The sequence below is a fragment of the Spermophilus citellus genome (assembly GCF_964194105.1).
Source record: "Spermophilus citellus genome assembly, chromosome: 13".
Classification (NCBI taxonomy): domain Eukaryota; kingdom Metazoa; phylum Chordata; class Mammalia; order Rodentia; family Sciuridae; genus Spermophilus; species Spermophilus citellus.
In genome coordinates, this window is record NC_138193.1 from 50858973 (window position 1) to 50878979 (window position 20007).

Sequence of the window (20007 nt, forward strand, 5' to 3'; positions counted from 1 at the left end):
ATATAAACCAGACCTGAATGGTTGTTCATAATTGTCTTACAAGAGTGACAGCACAGAAAAAAGACAATGAATCACTGGTTTAGATTACCATTTCATTTAATCGTGGTAAATATTACTTTAACTTTATTGTCATATTCAATTTTCTTATTCGCAAAGTTCTATATTTTTAAAAGAAAATACACCTTCATGGTTTAAAGAAAAATAAAAACCAACCAGTACAAAAGAATACACAAAGAAAAGGAGAACTATTGCTGCCAGTTTCTTATGTTTCCTTCCAGAAGTGATCTGTATCTGTATAAGTACATGTATATTTTTTTCCTATTTTTATCTGTGCATTATATATAATGGAAGGATTCATTATTACATATTCATACAAGCACAAAATATAATAATGTAATTTGACTAATATCATTCTCCAGTATTTCCCCTTTTCCTCTCCTCTCTCCTCCTGGTCCCTTTCCTCTTTTCTACAGATCTCCCTTCCATTTTCATGAGATTCTGCCGACCACCCTTCTTTTCCTTTTTCCTCTCTAGCTTCCACATATGAAAGAAAACATATAACCCTCGACTTTCTGAATTATTTCTGATTTATTTCACTTAACACAGTGTTCTCGAGTCTTCATCCATTTTCCTGCAAATAACATTTACCTTCTTCTTTATGGCTGAATACAACTCCACTGTGTGTGTGTATGTAGGTATATATATATGTATGTATATATACCACATTTAATTTATTCATCCATCTATTGATGGGCATTTAGGCTGGTTCCATACTTTGACTGTTGTGAATTGTGCTGCTATAAACATGGGTATGCCTGTATCACTGTAGTATGATGACTTTAATTCTTTAGAATAAATAACTGAGCAGGGATATACCTGGGTCAGCTGGCAGTTCTATCCCTAATCTTTTGAGCAACCTTCACATTGATTTCCATAATGGTTGTACTAATTTACAATCCCACCAGCAGTGTAAAAGTGTTCTTTTTCTCCACATATTCTCCAGCATTAATCAATCATTCATACTCTTGACAATTGCTATTGTGACTGGAATAAGATAAAAATCTCAATGTAGTTTTGATTTCCATTTTCCCAATTGCTGATGATATTGAACATTTTTTTTCATATATTTGTGGGTCATTTTTATTTCTTCTTTTGAGAAGTGCCTGTTTAGTTCATTTGCCCATTTATTAATTGGATTTTTTTATCTTTTTTGGTGTTAAGTTTTTTGAGTTTTTCATATATTCTGAATATTAATTCTGTCAGAAGAGTATCTTGCAAATACTTTCTCCCATTTTGTAGGTCCTCTCATTCACATTGTTAATTATTTTTTTGTGTGCATATATATGTATATATTGCCCCATTTTTTAATATAATAGAGAAAGCCCGCTATCTATGTTGTTTGGTATATCTAGAAATTTTTCACATTGTAACTACTTACAAATTCACTGCTATGACTGATAATATTCTACTTGATTAAAACCAAAATATTTTATTAACAGTGCCTGCTATACATTATTATCTTGATTTATATCTTAACTCTCACTGTTCTTTACATAAAACAAAGACTGAAAGGAAAAGATACTAAACCTTGGGGAGAGCACATTTGGCTTAAGCAAGTACTAGAGTGTCTTTTATGGACCAGGTTAGCAGGAATAGAATAATATTTTAATCCTGATTCAAATCCAAATACTATGAAATTGTATTTTTATTTAATTCTCTCATTTTTAGTTCTCTCATTCTAAAGTATTCAGAAAGTCAAATATTAGAAAATACATTCCAGATATTTTTAAACAAATGTGTTTCTTTTTCCTCCATTGGCATTTATCTATGACAGGTAACTGATAAACAATGAAAAGATCAGCAGTCATTGAATTGTATTTAACAGTTTCTTCATGTAACATCAGTTGATGGGTATGATATTCCCAAGGGCTAAAAGAATGTGGGCTGTCTTGACTTTAATAGGCAGCATATATCGAAATGCAACCAGGAAGTGATTTGCTTGAAGGAATAACAAATTCCAATGACAAAACAAAAGCATTTCAAATCCAAAACAGAAAATTTGTATCCAATCATTATGTCTTTAAATGACATTAATGCCAACTCACTCAGATATCTATATTCCTAGAAAGATCACAAACTTAATCTAAGAATAATTCTACATGGTCTCCTTGGATTCAAATTTAAAATGATTGATTCTTCTTGGATCTCACAGTTTATATAAATTCTCAAGAATCCCAGCATACTCATTAACTTCTAATCTAAAACTAGCCTATGGATTAGCCCTCACCTTTAAAAACCTAGCAGTGTCTGTACAACTATAATGCGCCAATTTTAAAAAATGGGGGAAAAGAAAGGATTAACAGTTAAGAGAAGATATGTCTAGAAGTAAAAAATTAAAATTAAATTAAAATTTAAAAACTTACCAGTGTCATCTCTTTCCACTTTGAGAGCTCTGTAACTATAATGATATCCTTTTCAAGTCTAATAAACTCAGATTTATAAGATTATCAGTTCCCTTGGTTGTCTTTGAAAATGTTTGTAATAGAGTACTTCAAAAGGAAAGATTGGAAAAATAAAGCATTTTTATTTTACTTATTTAGATTAACATTACTACAGGATACTCATCGCTCACATCAGAGAGAATATGAAAAATACATGCAAGATGTCAAGAGCTCAAAGAGTACAATTGAGAACCTTGAGAATTCATCAAGTCAAGCTGCAAATTATAAATTCTATAAAAGCATGAAAATCTACGTGGAAAATATAATTGACTGTCTTAATGAAAAGGTACATATAAATCTATCATTTTCTGGGAAAAACACCTTTATTATACAACTAAATAATATTCTAAATCTTATTTATTATGTGCTTTTAATTTTCTATAAATATTTTTTCTACATTTTTTTCTATTATCCCCATTTATTAGTCAATAATTTATTTTATCAGTAAAGGGTTATAGGTATTCCTCACACTCTTTGTCTAACTAGAAACTACTTCACCTACTTTATTTCTCAAATTGTTCCAGCTATGGCAATTAGGAACTTTAAAAAAAAAAAAAAAGTATTTGTTTTTTTAGTTATATATGGCAGTGAAGTATATTTTGACATATGATACATACATGGAGTATAACTTCCTGTTCTTGTGGTTATATGTGATGTGGAGTTTCACTAGTTGTGTATTCATATGTAAACATAGGAAATTTATGTCCAGTACATTCTACTATCTTTCCTATTCCCATACCCCTTCCCTTCCCTTCATTCCCCCTTGTCTATTCCATTGAATTCTATCCCTGTCCCCATTGAGTGTTAGCATCCACATATCAGAGAGAACATTTGGCCTTTATTTTTTTGGGATTGGCTTTTTTCATTTAGCATGATAGTCTCCAGTTACCTCCATTTACTAGCAAATGCCATAATTTCATTCTTCTCTTATGACTGAGTAATATTCCATTGTGGATATATATCATATTTTCTTGATCCATTCATCTGTTAAAGAGCACTTAGATTGGTTCCATAGCCTAGCTATTGTGAATTTAGCTGCTATAAACATTGATATGACTGTATCACTATAGTACGCTAATTTTAAGTCCTTTGGGTATATGCCAAGGAGTGGGATAACGGGGTCAAATGGTGGTTCCATTCCAGATTTTCTGAGGAATCTCCATACAGCTTTTTAGAGTGGTTGCAAGAATTTGCAGTCCTACCAGCAATGTATGAGTATACCTTTTTCCTCACATCCACACCAACATTTATTGTTAGGTGTATTCTTGATAATTATCCATTTTGACTGGAGTGAAATGAAAACTCAGTATAGTTTTAATTTGCATTTCTTTAATTTCTAGAATGTTGAATATGTTTTCATATATTTGTTGACTAATTGTTATTTCTTCTGTGAAGTGCCTATTAAGTTCTTTAGCCCATTTATTAATTGGGTTATTTGTTTGGTGTTAAGTTTTTTGAGTTCTTTATATATCGTTTTCCTACATATTTTTTCCTCTTATTTTTTATTGATATAATTATGCATAATAGTAGGATTTGTTGTTACATGTTTCTGTATATGCACAGTACAATATAATTTGTTAATCTTATTTCTCAGTACCTTCCCTTTCCCCCTCTCACAAGGTTCCCTTCCTCTTTTTTCCTGGGTTTCCCTTCTATTTTCATGAGATTCCTCCCACCTTTTCTTTTTCTTTATTTCTCTCTAGCTTCAGTGGGAGAAAAAATATGACCTTTAATTTTCTGGGTTTGTCTTATTTTGCTTAACAGCACTCTCAAATTCCATCCATTTTCCTGCAAATGACACAATTTCATTCTTCTTCATGAATAAAACTCCATGGCGCGCGCGCGTGTGTGTGTGTGTGTGTGTGTGTATTTTCTTTATCTATCCATTCATTCTACAGGTTTTTAACATAGTCCCTTTGGACATTAAGGGGATTTGTACTTGTTTTGATGCTATAAGTAATGCTGTATAAAATCTTATATATTTTATAATAAAATTCTATGTTTAATAATTCCTAGAAAATGAAACAAGTCAAAGAAAATGAATTATTAAGTACAAATATTTTTAAGGCTTATGAAACATATTGCCAAACTGTCCTCTAGAAAGATTGTGTCAGTTTTATTAGTTGACTAGATGAGGAAAAAATGAATTTTGTTCTTCTATATTATATTCTGATCTCAAACCCTTTATTTTATCAGCTATATGTAGTTTTTCTTCTTGCAGATTATCTCTGCCTTGTTATTATGTTGGTTCTTAATGGGAATTTTTTTTCTTTTTATTTCCTTTTAGTTTTCTTAGGTTGAACAATTCCTCTTGTGTGTTGAGGGTAGGGGGTGGAGTAGAGGTAACCTAGGATTGTACCTATGGGTCTTTCACCACTGATCTACATCCACCCTTTTCTTAGTTTTTATTTTGAGATAGGGTCTTACTAAGTCACTGAGGCTGACCTCAAACTTGCCATCCTCTTGCTCAGCCTCCCAAATCACTAAGATCACAGGCACATCCTACCATGCCTGGATATATTCATAAGTTTTGAAATTTTTATATGATCAGATTTATAAATCTTTCAGCTTATACTTTTTGGCTTTGTTTTATGCACAATAAGTTCTTACACTGGGATCTTCAATTATCCTTAAAAAGGTAGGTTATTTAAAAATAAATCACGTTCTACTTTCCATATTACTTAAATCATTAAAATGTTGTCAATTAAATGCTTTGTCCTCTGTTGTTTTAAGTTGATTGCCTTTCTATACCATATGGTAGTTGCATTCTAATGTATCAATTAAAATGTAATTTTTTTCTTCATTCATCCTTGAAAAATTACACATTTAAAATCTTACCAGTCCACCCATTGATCGATCTATCCATAGCAGCAGCTGTGGAACATCACTGGAATAAAAAAGCAACTATTGCCCAAGAAATAGAAGTTCCAAATTCAACTAGCCTGTGTTTCTGCATCACAACTTTCATACTCATCTCTGGTTAGTTCTCTTTCTCATTCTCCAGTTCTTCAGATTTCACCAGCTTCAAGTGCCCCTACTATCTTCTCCTCAGCCTGAGGAAAAACAGCTGCACCCCTCATTTCCTCCTACTTTTCTATCTCTTATGTTTTTATCATAAACATCCATGTTCCTCACTCTATCTCATTTGGTTTCAATATCTTTTTATACTTGTTCTAGTAGGAAAAGGTGATTTTCTGGTTTTCGATATTAAAAGTATTTGCAGCTAGGTCTTTTGCTCACAATGTTTTATAATTAAGATGCAATAGTATTAGAAATGTCTCTTCATATGAAAATTGAACACATACATGTTTATATATTTTCTAAATATTACTTATTTATATTTTTAAAACTGATTATCAGTGACCTGTAGATGTTACTTGTATATGTATTTCAGATGATCAACATCCAAGAAATAGAATCATCCATGCACACACTTCTTTTAAAACAAGCCATGACCTTGATGAAGCGCAGGCAAGATGAATTAAAACATGAATCAGCGTACTTACAACAGTTATCACGTTAGTGTTTTTTATGTTTAATACGGTTTATTATTCATGAAGATACATATTATCATTGGAGAATAAAAATGGTTTTATTCTTACTTTTTAAAAAAAGTAAGCTTTTTGTGTATTTTCTCACTAATCTTTCCTCAGTTCCCTTTCAAAAACAAAACATTTACAGGTAGAGTTTCAAAATAAATTAAATCTAGCGTTAAAAAACAAATATTATAACTTCTAATCCCTTAGTATTTTTAAGCAAAATATTTATATGGCCATTTAATGAAATGTTTTAAGATGAGTTCGTATAAATCTACAGACTGGTAGAGATCTAATTTTGTAGTTTTAAGGACTCTTCAACCAACTTGTTATGGTGAATTTTAGTATAGGTTCATCTGTAAGATTTCACTATATGAAATTTGTATACTTCATGTTAGTTCTTACACTGGTTTTGTATTTTCAGAGATGTCTTCCTCTCATTGAAGTGCTATCAGGGGATAGTGAAAGGGATTAAATCGCATTTCTCAGTCATAAATAATGATCTATACTAAAATAGATAACAATATGAATAAGGTGTTGGCAATGCAAATATTTCTAGTATTTGGCTATAGAGAAAATCAGTAAAAATTATTGAAAAAGAATATGAGGAAAAGAAACATGGAAATAAAATTATCTTGTTATTATCAAGTACTAAACTACCAATCAAGGTATCTTTTTTAGGCTAAGAAACTTGAGACCTAGTAACATTGTGAGAGGGAATTAACGTGAATATTTCATTGAACAATGAAATATGCAATGTAAGCATATTTTGTGTGTTTATATGTACATGTATGTATATGCATTCTTGATATTACCTTTGTTTTTCAAGGTGTTTCATTTTTCTTTTGAAAATTTGCAGTACAAAATGAATTTTATTCATTAACAGGCAAAGCTGAGACATCAACAAATGGAAGTTTGGCTATAGATGAAAAATCTCAGTGCATTTTAGAAGATATTGAATCTCGAAGGTACCTATAGAAAGTGAAGACTTAAAGCATCAGTGAGCAAGTACTTTTCACTATTTAAATAGAATTAACTGTATGATATAATTAAACCTAATCTGACATGTTAATTTGTGAAAATAATATAAGACCAAAATTTAGTAAGCAGTTCTCAGCTGCTTTAAAGATATATTTGAATCTGTTGAAAAGAAGGGGGAAAAAATTGACATATATCAAGCTGGGAATTATTCTTAACTAGAAGCAGGTTCTAATTTTATTGTTACCCCTTCTTCAGTAACTGGTTAACCCACAGGGATGTTTTTGCCAGGAAATTCTTATAAGAAAAAAGAGGAAGAACCACATCACAAACTTATGAAGCTGAAAGTTTCAAAAATAGTAACATAAAATTGTATCCTAATATTATGGTGTGTTTCTGGCCATTATGTATAAATTATAAAATTACTGCTACTTTTTGTTTTAAAGAATTTATTTTGGCAAGAACTATTTGCTTTCCATTTATTTGTGATTCATTTCAATTACAAATTATAGGATACAAAGAAGACAAGCAAGAGCACTTTCTGGTAACTATAACCATCAGGAAGGGACATCTAGTGATGATGAACTGTCTTCTGCAGAGATGACCAACTTCCAAAAAAGCCAAGGTCAATTACCATGTTTCCAAAGATGAAATGCTTTGCTATGATTGCCTTTAAATACATAAGTTATATAAAACATTTGGGAAAATTCAAGAAAAAGGAAAAATGATTTTGTCCTTTAAGACTTTTCCACTCTCTGGAAAAATAGAAAATAATGGCTAAGGAACATTGTGAATATTCTTGCATCTATATAGTTTTTTCCCCTCAGTTTTTTCCCTTCTTTTGTTACAAATGAATATTTTAGTTTCATTTATTTACCTCCTACTTCCAATGCTAATTATTTTTACTTTAAAGCAATTGAATTTAGTGAAACCATTATTGACATCATGAGAAGGTTCAGTGTGTATGGTTAAAAGAGTCTGGGCTTTAGAGTCAGTTGATTTAAGTTCAAAGAAAGGCTTTATTCTGTGTGATCATGGGCAAATTCATTGACCTCCTAAATATATGATATTGTTTGTTTTCTATAAATGAGTATTATATCCATCTTGATGATGAGATAATGTATATGTAGTATTTTAGCAAAAAGCAGGAGCTCATTAAATGGTAGCTGCTCTTAGTATTGATATTATCACTTTTGTTACTAACATGAGTTTTTTATGAAAATTATATATTAATATCAAATGAAAGTGTTTAACTCAATTGATTACATAGTCATATATGACTATGTTTATAAGGAAAGCAAAACTTAAAATGCATAACTTAAAGAGGTTTTTGGTTTTTTTTACAGGTGACATTTTACAGGATCATAAGAAAGTTTTTGAAGATGTGCATGATGATTTTTGTAACATCCAGAATATTTTATTGAAGTTTCAACAATGGCGAGAAAAGTTTCCTGATTCCTATTATGATGCTTTTATTGGCTTATGCATACCAAAACTTTTAAATCCCCTAATACGAGTCCAGTTGCTTGATTGGAATCCTCTTAAGGTATTTACGCTTAACATGTGATTATCCTGGTCACAATAATTTCTTAAATTCTTTTGCTATCAGGTTAGCTATAAAACACCTTACCCTAAGAGTTGGAGCTGAAATTCAGAGCTTTGGAACAATAGTCTGGAAATGTGTACTTTACGCTACATTCTTCTTTACTTGGCTGTGACTCAATTTTTCAGTCTTAGCATCACTAAATTTTTATATATTATTTGAAATCCTTCCAAAAAGTATAAGGTGGTATAGGTTTGGGGAAATCCAACATAAAAGTCTTGTTCCAAGGGCTCTGAAGCTAGAGATAACATATTGGAAAGAGGTGGTAGGAGGCCTGCATGGAGGAGGGAAAGGATTTCAACAATAAGAGATTAAAGATATACACTGAAATTGACAGATAAGAATTTATTTTGGTAAGTAATTGAAGGAGTAACAGATTGAAAGTAATGTTTTAAGGAGTCCTGCTAGTTATCTAACTTGAATGAAAGTAAAATAAGAAATGGAAAGCCATTCTTATAGCCCAAATTCAATGTGACAGATTCCATGATAGTGGCAAAGGGAAGAGAAGGAAAGAATTGATTATAAGAGGAGTTATAAATTAAGAAGTAGTGAAATGTAGAGAATAACCCTAACCCTCTACATTAAAGATAACCCCCAAGGTGTTGGATCCTGGAGTATTTGAAGAATAGTCATTTCATGCATAGTAGTAAGGACTTTTCAGAAAGAATGAAGAGGATTTTATAGGAAGTTTTTTTTTTTTTTTCTTCATAGATGATGAAACAATAGGGGACATCCTTGGGAACATGCCTACTCAGCAAACAGAAATGAGAAAATGAATCTAGAAGAGAGGGAAGTTGAGGATAAAGATTTAACAAAATAAATTATTTCTTCTCTTTGCCTCTCTCTGCCTGCCATCACCATGCTGGGGACTGAACCTAAGGCCACACACACTACTCTTTTTCTTAGTCATGATGCCTGTAGACTCTAGGTTAGGTTCAGGACCACATAATCTTCATGGTTCCGGAACCAGGTTTATTTCTAAGAAAGTGCTAGGTAGCCAGGCACTGTGGCACATACTTGTAATCCCAGTGGTTCAGGAGGCTGAAGCAGGAGGATGGTGAGTTCAAAGCCAGCTTCAAAGTTCAGCAATAGTGAGGTGCACTAAGCAATTCAATGAAACCCTATCTCTAAATAAAATACAAAAAGGGGTTAGGGATGTGGATCAATGATTGAATGCCCTTGAGTGCAATCCCTGGTACCCAAAAAAAAAAAAAAAAAAGAAAGTGCTAGGTAGTCAGTTGGGTAGCAGCCTAATTTGTTAACCATGCAAACTGAATTGGGTACTTATGTGCCTAGCAGAGATCATTTCATTAATGCATTTAACAAATAATAACTGGTCATATGTTATTTTCTAATAAGCTAAAAACACTTGCAAATCGCATATTTATGTTTATGAAATTAAAAAAAGACCAGAAGCAAATTTTGAGATAGCTGAATTTTTATAAGCAAATTTCATGGTTATTTCAAATGTATTTTGCTCCTACAAGAGCACTTGCCATATGGTAAGCTCTGAAGGTCCTGACACTCAATGTGCATTTACTGATTTTTTGCTGAATGAATGAATGCATGCAATGCAGCTTTTTGTTACATTGCATAGACATTATGTCTTACCCATGACATCTGCCAAGTGGTGGTCTAATGCTACATACACGGTGTTAAAATGTGAAAATATTTTCTTCTTGATCCTTAGAAAAAATTCTGATGATTACTGGAAAAGTTAACTGTTTTAAAATACTCTATTGCATAAGTATTTATTTATAACTTTTATAATTCCATTTTTAAGTTGGATTCCATAGGGTTAAAACAAATGCCATGGTTCACATGTATAGAAGAATTTATGGATAACAGTGTGGAAGATGCAAAGAGAGACACTAGTTTTGATAAAAAAATTTTGTCTTCAGTCATCAACAAGACAGTTATTCCTCGACTTACAGGTACTCCCTTTTAATCTTGCTAACATTAATTTGCTTTTTGACAGTATAAAATCATTCTCTTCAATTATATTTTTTTCAGAAGTTTTGTAACAAAAGGAAAAGTTATATGCAGTAAATATCAACAGGGGCTGGGATTGTGGCTCAGTGGCAGAGCGCTTGCCCATTAGCACATGCGAGGCCCTGGGTTGGATCCTCAGCACCACATAAAAATAAACAAATGAAATAAAGGCATTGTGTCCAACTACAACTAAAAGATAAATATTTAAAAAAAAAAAAAAAAGATCAACCAATGTCAAGTTTAAACTGTTTTAAAAATGCTTGTAGGGGGGCTGGGATTGTGGCTTAGTGGTAGAGCGCTCGCCTAGCACACATGAGGAACTAAGTTTGATCCTCAGCACCACATAAAAATAAATAAATAAAGATACTGTGTCCATCTACAACTAAACAATATTTAAAAAAAAAAAATGCTTGCGTGGGCAAATGGTTGGCTACCAAACTTCTACAACTACAACTCTGATCATTCAGCATTGTGACATTACTGCTACTTTTGTGACACCTAATTCATTTGTTAGGAGAATGCTTTCATACATCCTTCACATGTCTTTCTTAACTTCTCCTTTTATGATTTTTCTCTTTATTTCTTTTCCCTTTCATTAAAAGAAAATTACTGTATTTTCTGTGTATCTGCCACTTGCAACTATGAGCACTTAGGATTAATGCCTATGATTCAGACTTCAGTCTGAAGACACTTGTTTTACCTAAAATTGTACTTGACAAGGATCTGTTTCACCATGTCACAGAATCAATTTTGATAGAAAAGATTACAAAACTCTGTTTTTAAAAAATTGACGTGAACATACTTTATGTACACACATGAAAAATTGTGCTCTGTATGTGTAATAAGGATAGAAATGCATTCCACTGTTGTCGTGTATTTAAAAAAATAATAAAAACAATTAAAAAAAAAACAAAATTTAAGCCATTGCCTTTATATAGTTTCTCAGCAGACTCCATTAATTTTTTTCTTTTTTTTAATTAGTTGCACATGACAGTCCAGTGATCTTGATATATCATACATTTGAATCAAATGGGGTATAATTACTGCTTTTTCTGAGTGTACAGGTTGCTGAATCACATTGGTCGTACAGTCATGTTTATACATACAGCAGATTTTTTTTCATCCAAGTATTCTCCTGAAAAAATCAAATTCTTATGATTAAACAATTCCATAAATAAGTCACTTTATAAAAAATGAAAACCACCTGGGTTCCTGGGGTGATTGCATTCTGTATATATTTCAAAGGTGGTACTAACAAATTTTTCTAATACTTTGGTTATGGAGCAGAGATAATGATAGGAATTAGGGGTAATTCCATGATTATTGGAAGAAGAGCATTGTTATTTCTTGAAGTGGAGATGACTGACAGGTACATCTAGGTAGGAAGATATATTAAACATATTGAGTTTGGGTTGCCTGACATCTAAATAAGAGTGTCAATTACATTGTTGAATGTATGAGTTATAAAGGGGCAATCCAGATAGAAATTTGAGATTTATGTACATATTGATTACAGTTAAGCCATAAAATAACTAAATATTAAGGGAATTAATATAAATAGGAAAGAAAAGTGACCTGAGTCCTAAGGTTTTCTGGCATTTAGAAGTCAGGTACTGAGCAGACAACAAAGGCCAAAGAAGTAGGTAGGAAACCAGGTAAGTGGTGTCCCAGAAGCCAAGTAAAGGAAGGGTTTCTAGGAAGAAAAAAAAAATGATGCATTGTTTTAATTGTTGACAGTCAAGTAAGGATTAGAATTAGCCACTGGAGTTTACTTTGAGAATATCCCTTGTGATTTGATAAAATCAGTTTAGGTAGAATGATGGGAGGTAAGATGTAAGCAAAAGGAATTCAAGAACAAAATGGAAGAGAAAAATTGGAGATAGAAACTTAAGACAGTAGTTTGAGGAATTTTGTCTTAAAAGGAAGGGGAGAAATGAAGTAGTACTTGGGCATGGGTGGGGAATAATAGAATTAAGAGGGGACTTTTTTTTTTTTTTCCTGGTAGTGGGGATTAAATCCAGAAGTGCTCTACCACTGAGCCACATTCCTAGCCCTTTGTAGTTTTTGAGACAGGATCTCACTAAGTTGCCCAAGCTGGCCTCAAATTTTATGATCTTCCTGCCTTAGCCTCCCAGTCGCTGGAATTACAGGCATGCGACAGACACCATACCTAGCTCAAGACCGGTATTATTTTTAACACAACAGAAATGACTGCTTCTAATGAGAAAAACCCAGTAGAAGTGATAACAATACCAAAGTGTAAAGGCAGAATTTCAGGAACAGTATCTTTGAGAAAACCCAAGTAGTTGGGATCTCATGTATAAGTAAAGGATTGGCCATAACTGGGAGTGTGGGTGCTTCATCCATAAGAATCAGAGACATACAGGCAGAAGTGTAGGTAAATGTATGAATGCCATAGTAGAAGATCATGGAGCTTCTCTTCTGATTGCCTTTTTTTTTTTTTTATTACTCAAATCAAGAAGTAAAGTAAGTAGCTGAGAAAAGAGTAACAGAAGGTATGAAATAATCATCTAGGCAAAGGGGAAAGTAATGGGTCAGAAAGTGTGATTGCTGACCAACATTAAGGACTCATTGGAGTTTTATGGTGATCAACTTAATGTGATTTCTTTTTCCCCAGGCATATCTTAGCTGAATTATAGCAAACACAGACTCAGAGACAAGTGGATTTAATTAGAGTTGTGGTTTAACCAGATGATTTCAGCAAAGCACAAGGAGGACAAAGAATTGAGGGTGTATGCAAATGTAATGGCAATGACTGGCCTTAGATTTTAACTTAAATAAGGAGGAAAATAGTCTGTGCTAAAGGCCTTGGTTATTTGTACATGAAATATAAAATAATCTAGTAAATAAATTGCAACCACTAAAAATCTTTGTTTCAGACTTTGTAGAATGCATTTGGGATCCATTGTCAACCTCACAGACAACAAGTTTAATAAACCACTGCAGAGTGATTCTTGAAGAACATTCCACTTATGAAAATGAAGTTAATAAAAGCCAACAGGTAATAATTTCTTAGGATTGGATTGTAACCCGGTGGTTGAGCCCTTACGTAGCATGTGCAGGGTCCTAAATTCATTCCCCAGCACTGTAAAAAAAAAAAAAAAAAAAAAAAGGTAAATAAATGAAATGAAATATTTATATAGGTTCAGATACTATTTTATGGAGATATTACCTAGAAAATGATTTTTTCCTTAAAAAAATTAAAATGTTTAAGAAATGAGTTTGTTTTTAATGTTATAAATATTGATATCTTGGCCACATGAGTAATATGGTACGGATAATTAAATTTAAAAAAACATAAAAATTCAGTTTAATATGCCTCTTTGGAAAAAATATGGTTGTGTATGGTGGCATATGCTTGTAATTCCAGCAACTTGGAACCTGAGGCAAGAGGATCACAAGTTCAAACCAGCCTCAACAACTTAGTGAGACTCTGTCTCAAAATAAAAAGGGCTAGGGATGAGGCTCAGTGGTTGAGCATCTCTGGGTTGAGTCCAGAGTACCAAAAAAGGGGGGAAATTTGCTTGAATTCTACATTTATGAATAATTCAGTTTGTTATAGGTATATGACAGCTTCATTTGTGCTGCATATAGTATCATTGACTTTAAAATAACTTTTATTCTAGTGTTTAGTATGCCATTATTATTATTCAGATATGAATTCTTTAAGAATAAGAACAATATCTCTTTATAGAAATATTTTTCACAATTGAAAAAATATTTGAAATTCCCATCATGTTTTCATCTTAGTAATCGTATCAAGGATTGGTACTGTTGTTGGATATTTTCACCCAGCCTTTTTTTTCCCCCAAAGTTATAGTCCTAATGGACATGTATGTATTCTTCTTCTACTTAACATTATCTCATTACATAGTTATAATTGTAAGTTACTATAGTCTTAAAAAACTTTAGCTAATATTTTCATTTAGTGGATGGATATAGCATGATGTCATTAAAATTCCCTGATGGAATACTTTGGTCATTTCTGATCTTTGATATACAAACAAAATGAATTTTCACAAAGTAAATTTACTATGTCAAGGACATAAGCAAACCAACAAAGGACCTGTAGCTAGAGTACATGAAGTGCTTCTGTAAATCAATACGAAAAAGGTAGAACCTAATACAAAACAAAATGAAACAAACAAACAAAAAAAACAAAAACATACACAAGCAGCTTAACTAGGTACTTTGCAGAAAAGCTTTCCAAATGGCAAATAAATATATGAAAATATGCCCAGCATTACCCAACAGAGAAATGAAAATTAAAGCACAATGGGATATGAATAGAATTATAAACATTTAGAAAAAGAAAGCAATAAGTTTTATAAGGATATAGGGAAACAGGATGTCTCATACACAGCCATGGAAATATAAAATAGTACCACTATTTTATAGAACAATTTGGCATTTTATATAAAGTTGGACATCCAGTCATAAGCATATTCCAGCAGTTCCATTTCTATGTATATGCCTATTAGAAATGCTTATATATACTAAAATATCTGCAGGAACTTTTATAGTATCATTGTTCATAAAAGATCCTTAACAGGAAACCATCTAAATGTCCTACTACTAGTATTTATACAACAAAATACATTATAGCGGTAAAAATGATCATCTACAGCCACAGGCAATAGCCTGAATGAATAGGTATCCTAGTTGGTAATTATTTTAATAGCCAATTCTATGAATGTGTACAAATTTTCACTACTAAAATTATGGTTGTTATGCATCAGAATGCACCACTCACCTTTCTTATTCATAAGCTAATATTTTTTAAAATTATGTTTAGATTTTTCTGTTTTACATCTACTTTTGAAAAGGATAGAATGAAAAGATTTTTTAAAATTACACTTTTTCTGTTGACCTTCCCATTATAATGGCTCTTTTGAAAGGAAGTTTCTTTCTCATAGACACACCTAAGAAAACTTCTATAGACACTTTGCAATATTCAAGAGCCTCATGCTGTTTTCTTTAGTACAGCTTTCACATTGCATGTTCATTTTAGCATATTTTGGTATTGGGAGTTTGATATATTAAATGGTGGCAAATATTAACTTTATTTTGGGACTTTATAGAACTACCCTTGTTGAATAGCATAGGAAAATGTTCTTGTGATTGTCAGAGTTTCCTAGTATTTATCTCAATCCTTTTATAAGTCTATGGAAATTGTTTAATTATTTTATTTTATTATTTTTTTATTGGTTATTCAAAACATTACAAAGATTGCAGAATCACATTGGTTACACATCCACATTTTTACATAATGCCATAATAGTAATTGTATTCTGCTACCTTTCCTATCCTCTACTATCCCCCCTCCCCTCCCCTCCCATCTTCTCTCTCTACCCCATCTACTGTAATTCATTTCTCTCCTTGTTTATTTTCCCATTCCCCTCACAACCTCTTATATGTAATTTTGTATAGCAATGAGTATCTCCTTCCATTTCCATGCAATTTCCCTTTTCTCTCCCTTTCCCTCCCACCTCATGACTCTTATTTAATGTTAATCTTTTCCTCCTGCTCTTCCTCCCTGCTCTGTTCTTGGTTGCTCTCATTATATCAAACAAGACATTTGGCATTTGTTTTTTAGGGATTGGCTAGCTTCCCTTAGCATAATCTGCTCTAATGCCATCCATTTCCCTGCAAATTCCATGATTTTGTCAGTTTTTAGTGCTGCGTAGTACTCCATTGTGTATAAATGCCACATTTTTTTTTATCCATTCATCTATTGAGGGGCATTGGGGTTGGTTCCACAGTCTAGCTATTGTGAATTGTGCTGCTATGAACATCGATGTGACAGTATCCCTGTAGTACGCTCTTTTAAGGTCTTCAGGGAATAGTCCGAGAAGGGCAATAGCTGGATCAAATGGTGGTTCCATTCCCAGCTTTCCCAGGAATCTCCATACTGCTTTCCACATTGGCCACACCAATTGGCAGTCCCACCAGCAATGTACAAGAGTACCCTTTTCCCCATATCCTCGCCAGCACTTGTTGTTTGACTTCATAATGGCTGCCAATCTTACTGGAGTGAGATGGTATCTTAGGGTGGTTTTGATTTGCATTTCTCTGACTGCTAGAGATGGTGAGCATTTTTTCATGTACTTGTTGATTGATTGTATGTCCTCCTCTCAGAAGTGTCTGTTCAGGTCTTTGGCCCATTTGTTGATTGGGTTATTTGTTATCTTATTGTCTAATTTTTTGAGTTCTTTGTATACTCTGGATATTAGGGCTCTATCTGAAGTGTGAGGAGTAAAGATTTGTTCCCATGATGTAGGCTCCCTATTTACCTCTCTTATTGTTTCTCTTACTGAGAAAAAACTTTTTAGTTTAAGTAAGTCCCATTTGTTGATTCTTGTTATTAACTCTTGTGCTATGGGTGTCCTATTAAGGAATTTGGAGCCCGACCCCACAATATGTAGATCGGAGCCAACCTTTTCTTCTATCAGACGCATAGTCTCTGATTTGATATCAAGGTCCTTGATCCATTTTGAGTTAACTTTTGTGCATGGCGAGAGAAGGGGATTCAGTTTCATTTTGTTGCATATGGATTTCCAGTTTTCCCAGTACCATTTGTTGAAGATGCTATCCTTCTTCCATTGCATGCTTTTAGCCCCTTTATCGAATATAAGATAGTTGTAATTTTGTGGATTGGTCTCTGTGTCCTCTATTCTATACCATTGGTCCACCCACCTGTTCTGGTACCAGTACCATGCTGCTTTTGTTACTATTGCTCTGTAGTACAGTTTGAAATCTGGTATTGCTACACCTCCTGATTCACACTTCCTGCTTAGAATTGCTTTTGCTATTCTGGGTCTTTTATTTTTCCATATGAATTTCATGATTGCTTTATCTATTTCTACAAGAAATGCCATTTGGGATTTTGATTGGCATTGCATTGAACCTATAGAGAACTTTTGGTAATATCGCCATTTTGATGATGTTAGTTCTGCCTATCCATGAACAGGGTATATTTTTCCATCTTCTAAGATCTTCTATTTCTCTCTTTAGGGTTCTGTAGTTTTCATTGTATAAATCTTTCACCTCTTTTGTTAGGTTGATTCCCAAGTATTTTTTTTTTTTTGAGGATTTTGTGAATGGGGTGGTTTTCTTCATTTCCAGTTCAGAAGATTTGTCGATGATATACAGGAATGCCTTTGATTTATGCGTGTTGATTTTATATCCTGCCACTTTGCTGAATTCATTTACTAGCTCTAGTAGTTTCTTTGTAGACCCTTTTGGGTCTTCTAGGTATAAAATCATATCATCCGCAAATAGTGATAATTTAAGTTCTTCTTTTCCTATCTTAATGCCTTTAATTTCTTTCGTCTGTCTAATTGCTCTGGCCAGTATTTCGAGAACTATATTGAATAGAAGTGGTGATAGAGGGCATCCCTGTCTTGTTCCAGATTTTAGAGGGAATGCCTTCAGTTTTTTTCCATTTAGAATGATGCTAGCCTGAGGCTTAGCATATATAGCTTTTACAATGTTGAGGTAAGTTCCTGTTATCCCTAGTTTTTCTAATGTTTTGAACATAAAGGGATGCTGTACTTTGTCGAATGCTTTTTCTGCGTCTATCGAGATGATCATATGGTTCTTATCTTTAAGTCTATTGATGTGGTGAATAACGTTTATTGATTTCCGTATATTGAACCAGCCTTGCATCCCAGGGATGAATCCTACTTGATTATGGTGCACGATCTTTTTGATATGTTTTTGTATATGATTTGCCAGAATTTTTTTGAGGATTTTTGCATCTAAATTCATTAGGGATATTGGTCTGTAGTTTTCTTTCTTTGAGGTGTCTTTATCTGGTTTGGGAATCAGGGTATATTGACCTCATAGAATGAATTTGGAAGTTCTCCCTCTTTATCTATCTCCTGAAATAGATTGTGGAGTATTGGTATTAGTTCTTCTTTAAAGTTCTTGTAAAACTCTGCTGTATATCCATTTGGTCCTGGGCTTTTCTTGGTTGGTAGTCTTTTGATGGCTTCTTCTATTTCCTCACTTGATATTGGTCTGTTTAGGTTGTTTATATCTTCCTGACTCAATGTGGGTAGTTCATATGTCTTAAGGAATTTATCGATGCCTTCACTATCTTTTATTTTATTAGAGTATAGGGTTTCAAAATAATTTCTAATTATCTTCTGTATTTCTGAATTGTCTGATGTGATGTTGCCTTTTTCATCCCGTAAGCTAGTAATTTGGGTTCTCTCTCTTCTTCTCTTTGTTAGCATGGCTAGTGGTCTATCAATCTTATTTATTTTTTTCAAAGAACCAACTTTTAGTTATGTCAATTTTTTCGATTGTTTCTTTTGTTTTGATTTCATTGATTTCAGCTCTAATTTTAATTATTTCTTGCCTTCTACTGTATTTGCTGCTGATTTGTTCTTCTTTTTCTAAGGCTTCGAGGTGTAGTGTGAGGTCATTTATTTGTTGGCTTTTCTTTCTTTTAAGGAATGAACTCCATGAAATGAATTTTCCTCTTAGTACTGCTTTCATAGTGTCCCAGAGATTTCGATATGTTGTGTCTGAGTTTTCGTTTACCTCTAAGAATTTTTTAATTTCCTCTTTGATGTCTTCTGTAACCCTTTGTTCATTCAGTAGCATATTGTTTAATCTCCATGTGGTGTAGGATTTTTCCTTTCTCATTTTATTATTGATTTCCAGTTTCATTCCATTATGATCAGATAAAATGCATGGTAGTATCTCAACTCCTTTGTAATTGCTAAGATTTTCCCTGTGACATAATATATGGTCTGTTTTTGAGAAGGATCCATGTGCTGCTGAGAAGAAAGTGTATCCGCTTGATGTTGGGTGGTATATTCTGTATATATCAATTTAGTCTAAATTATTAATTGTATCATTGAGCTCTATGGTTTCTTTATTCAACTTTTGTTTGGAAGATCTGTCCATTGGTGAGAGAGGTGTGTTAAAATCTCCCATGATTATTGTGTTGTGGTCTATTAAACTCGTGAACTTGAGAAGAGTTTGTTTGATGAATGTAGCTGCACCATTGTTTGGGGCATATATATTAATGATCGTCAAGTCTTGTTGGTGTATGGTTCCCTTGAGCAGTACATAGTGTCCTTGTTTATCCCTTTTGATTAACTTTGGCTTGAAGTCTATTTTATTTGATACAAGTATGGACACCCCTGCTTGCTTCCGGGGTCCGTATGAGTGATATGATTTTTCCCAACCTTTCACCTTCAGTCTGTGTATGTCTTTTCTTATCAGATGAGTCTCCTGTAGGCAGCATATTGTTGGATCTTTTTTTTTAATCCATTCTACTAGCCTATGTCTTTTGATTGGTGCATTTAAGCCATTAACATTTAGGGTTACTATTGAGATATGGTTTGTATTTCCAGCCATA

At 32.9% G+C, this 20007-nt stretch overlaps 1 protein-coding gene across 6 annotated transcripts in view; it reads left to right on the plus strand.

Annotated features, from left to right (window-relative positions):
* The window catches only part of GCFC2 (GC-rich sequence DNA-binding factor 2), a 47299-nt gene that overhangs the window by 12705 nt on the left and 14587 nt on the right, over positions 1 to 20007 (plus strand). Inside the window, exons 6-12 of one of the 6 annotated variants that reach the window (XM_081264152.1) lie at positions 2601 to 2787; positions 5896 to 6019; positions 6924 to 7005; positions 7528 to 7640; positions 8362 to 8561; positions 10402 to 10552; positions 13511 to 13632. In XM_081264152.1, the coding sequence (XP_081120278.1) occupies positions 2601 to 2787; positions 5896 to 6019; positions 6924 to 7005; positions 7528 to 7640; positions 8362 to 8561; positions 10402 to 10552; positions 13511 to 13632 (979 nt within the window). Of the gene's footprint in view, positions 1 to 2600; positions 2788 to 5895; positions 6020 to 6923; positions 7046 to 7527; positions 7641 to 8361; positions 8562 to 9329; positions 10553 to 11212; positions 11583 to 13510; positions 13633 to 20007 lie in introns of those variants that run through there. The other 5 variants (XM_081264153.1, XM_081264154.1, XM_081264157.1 and 2 more) reach the window with 5 other exon arrangements.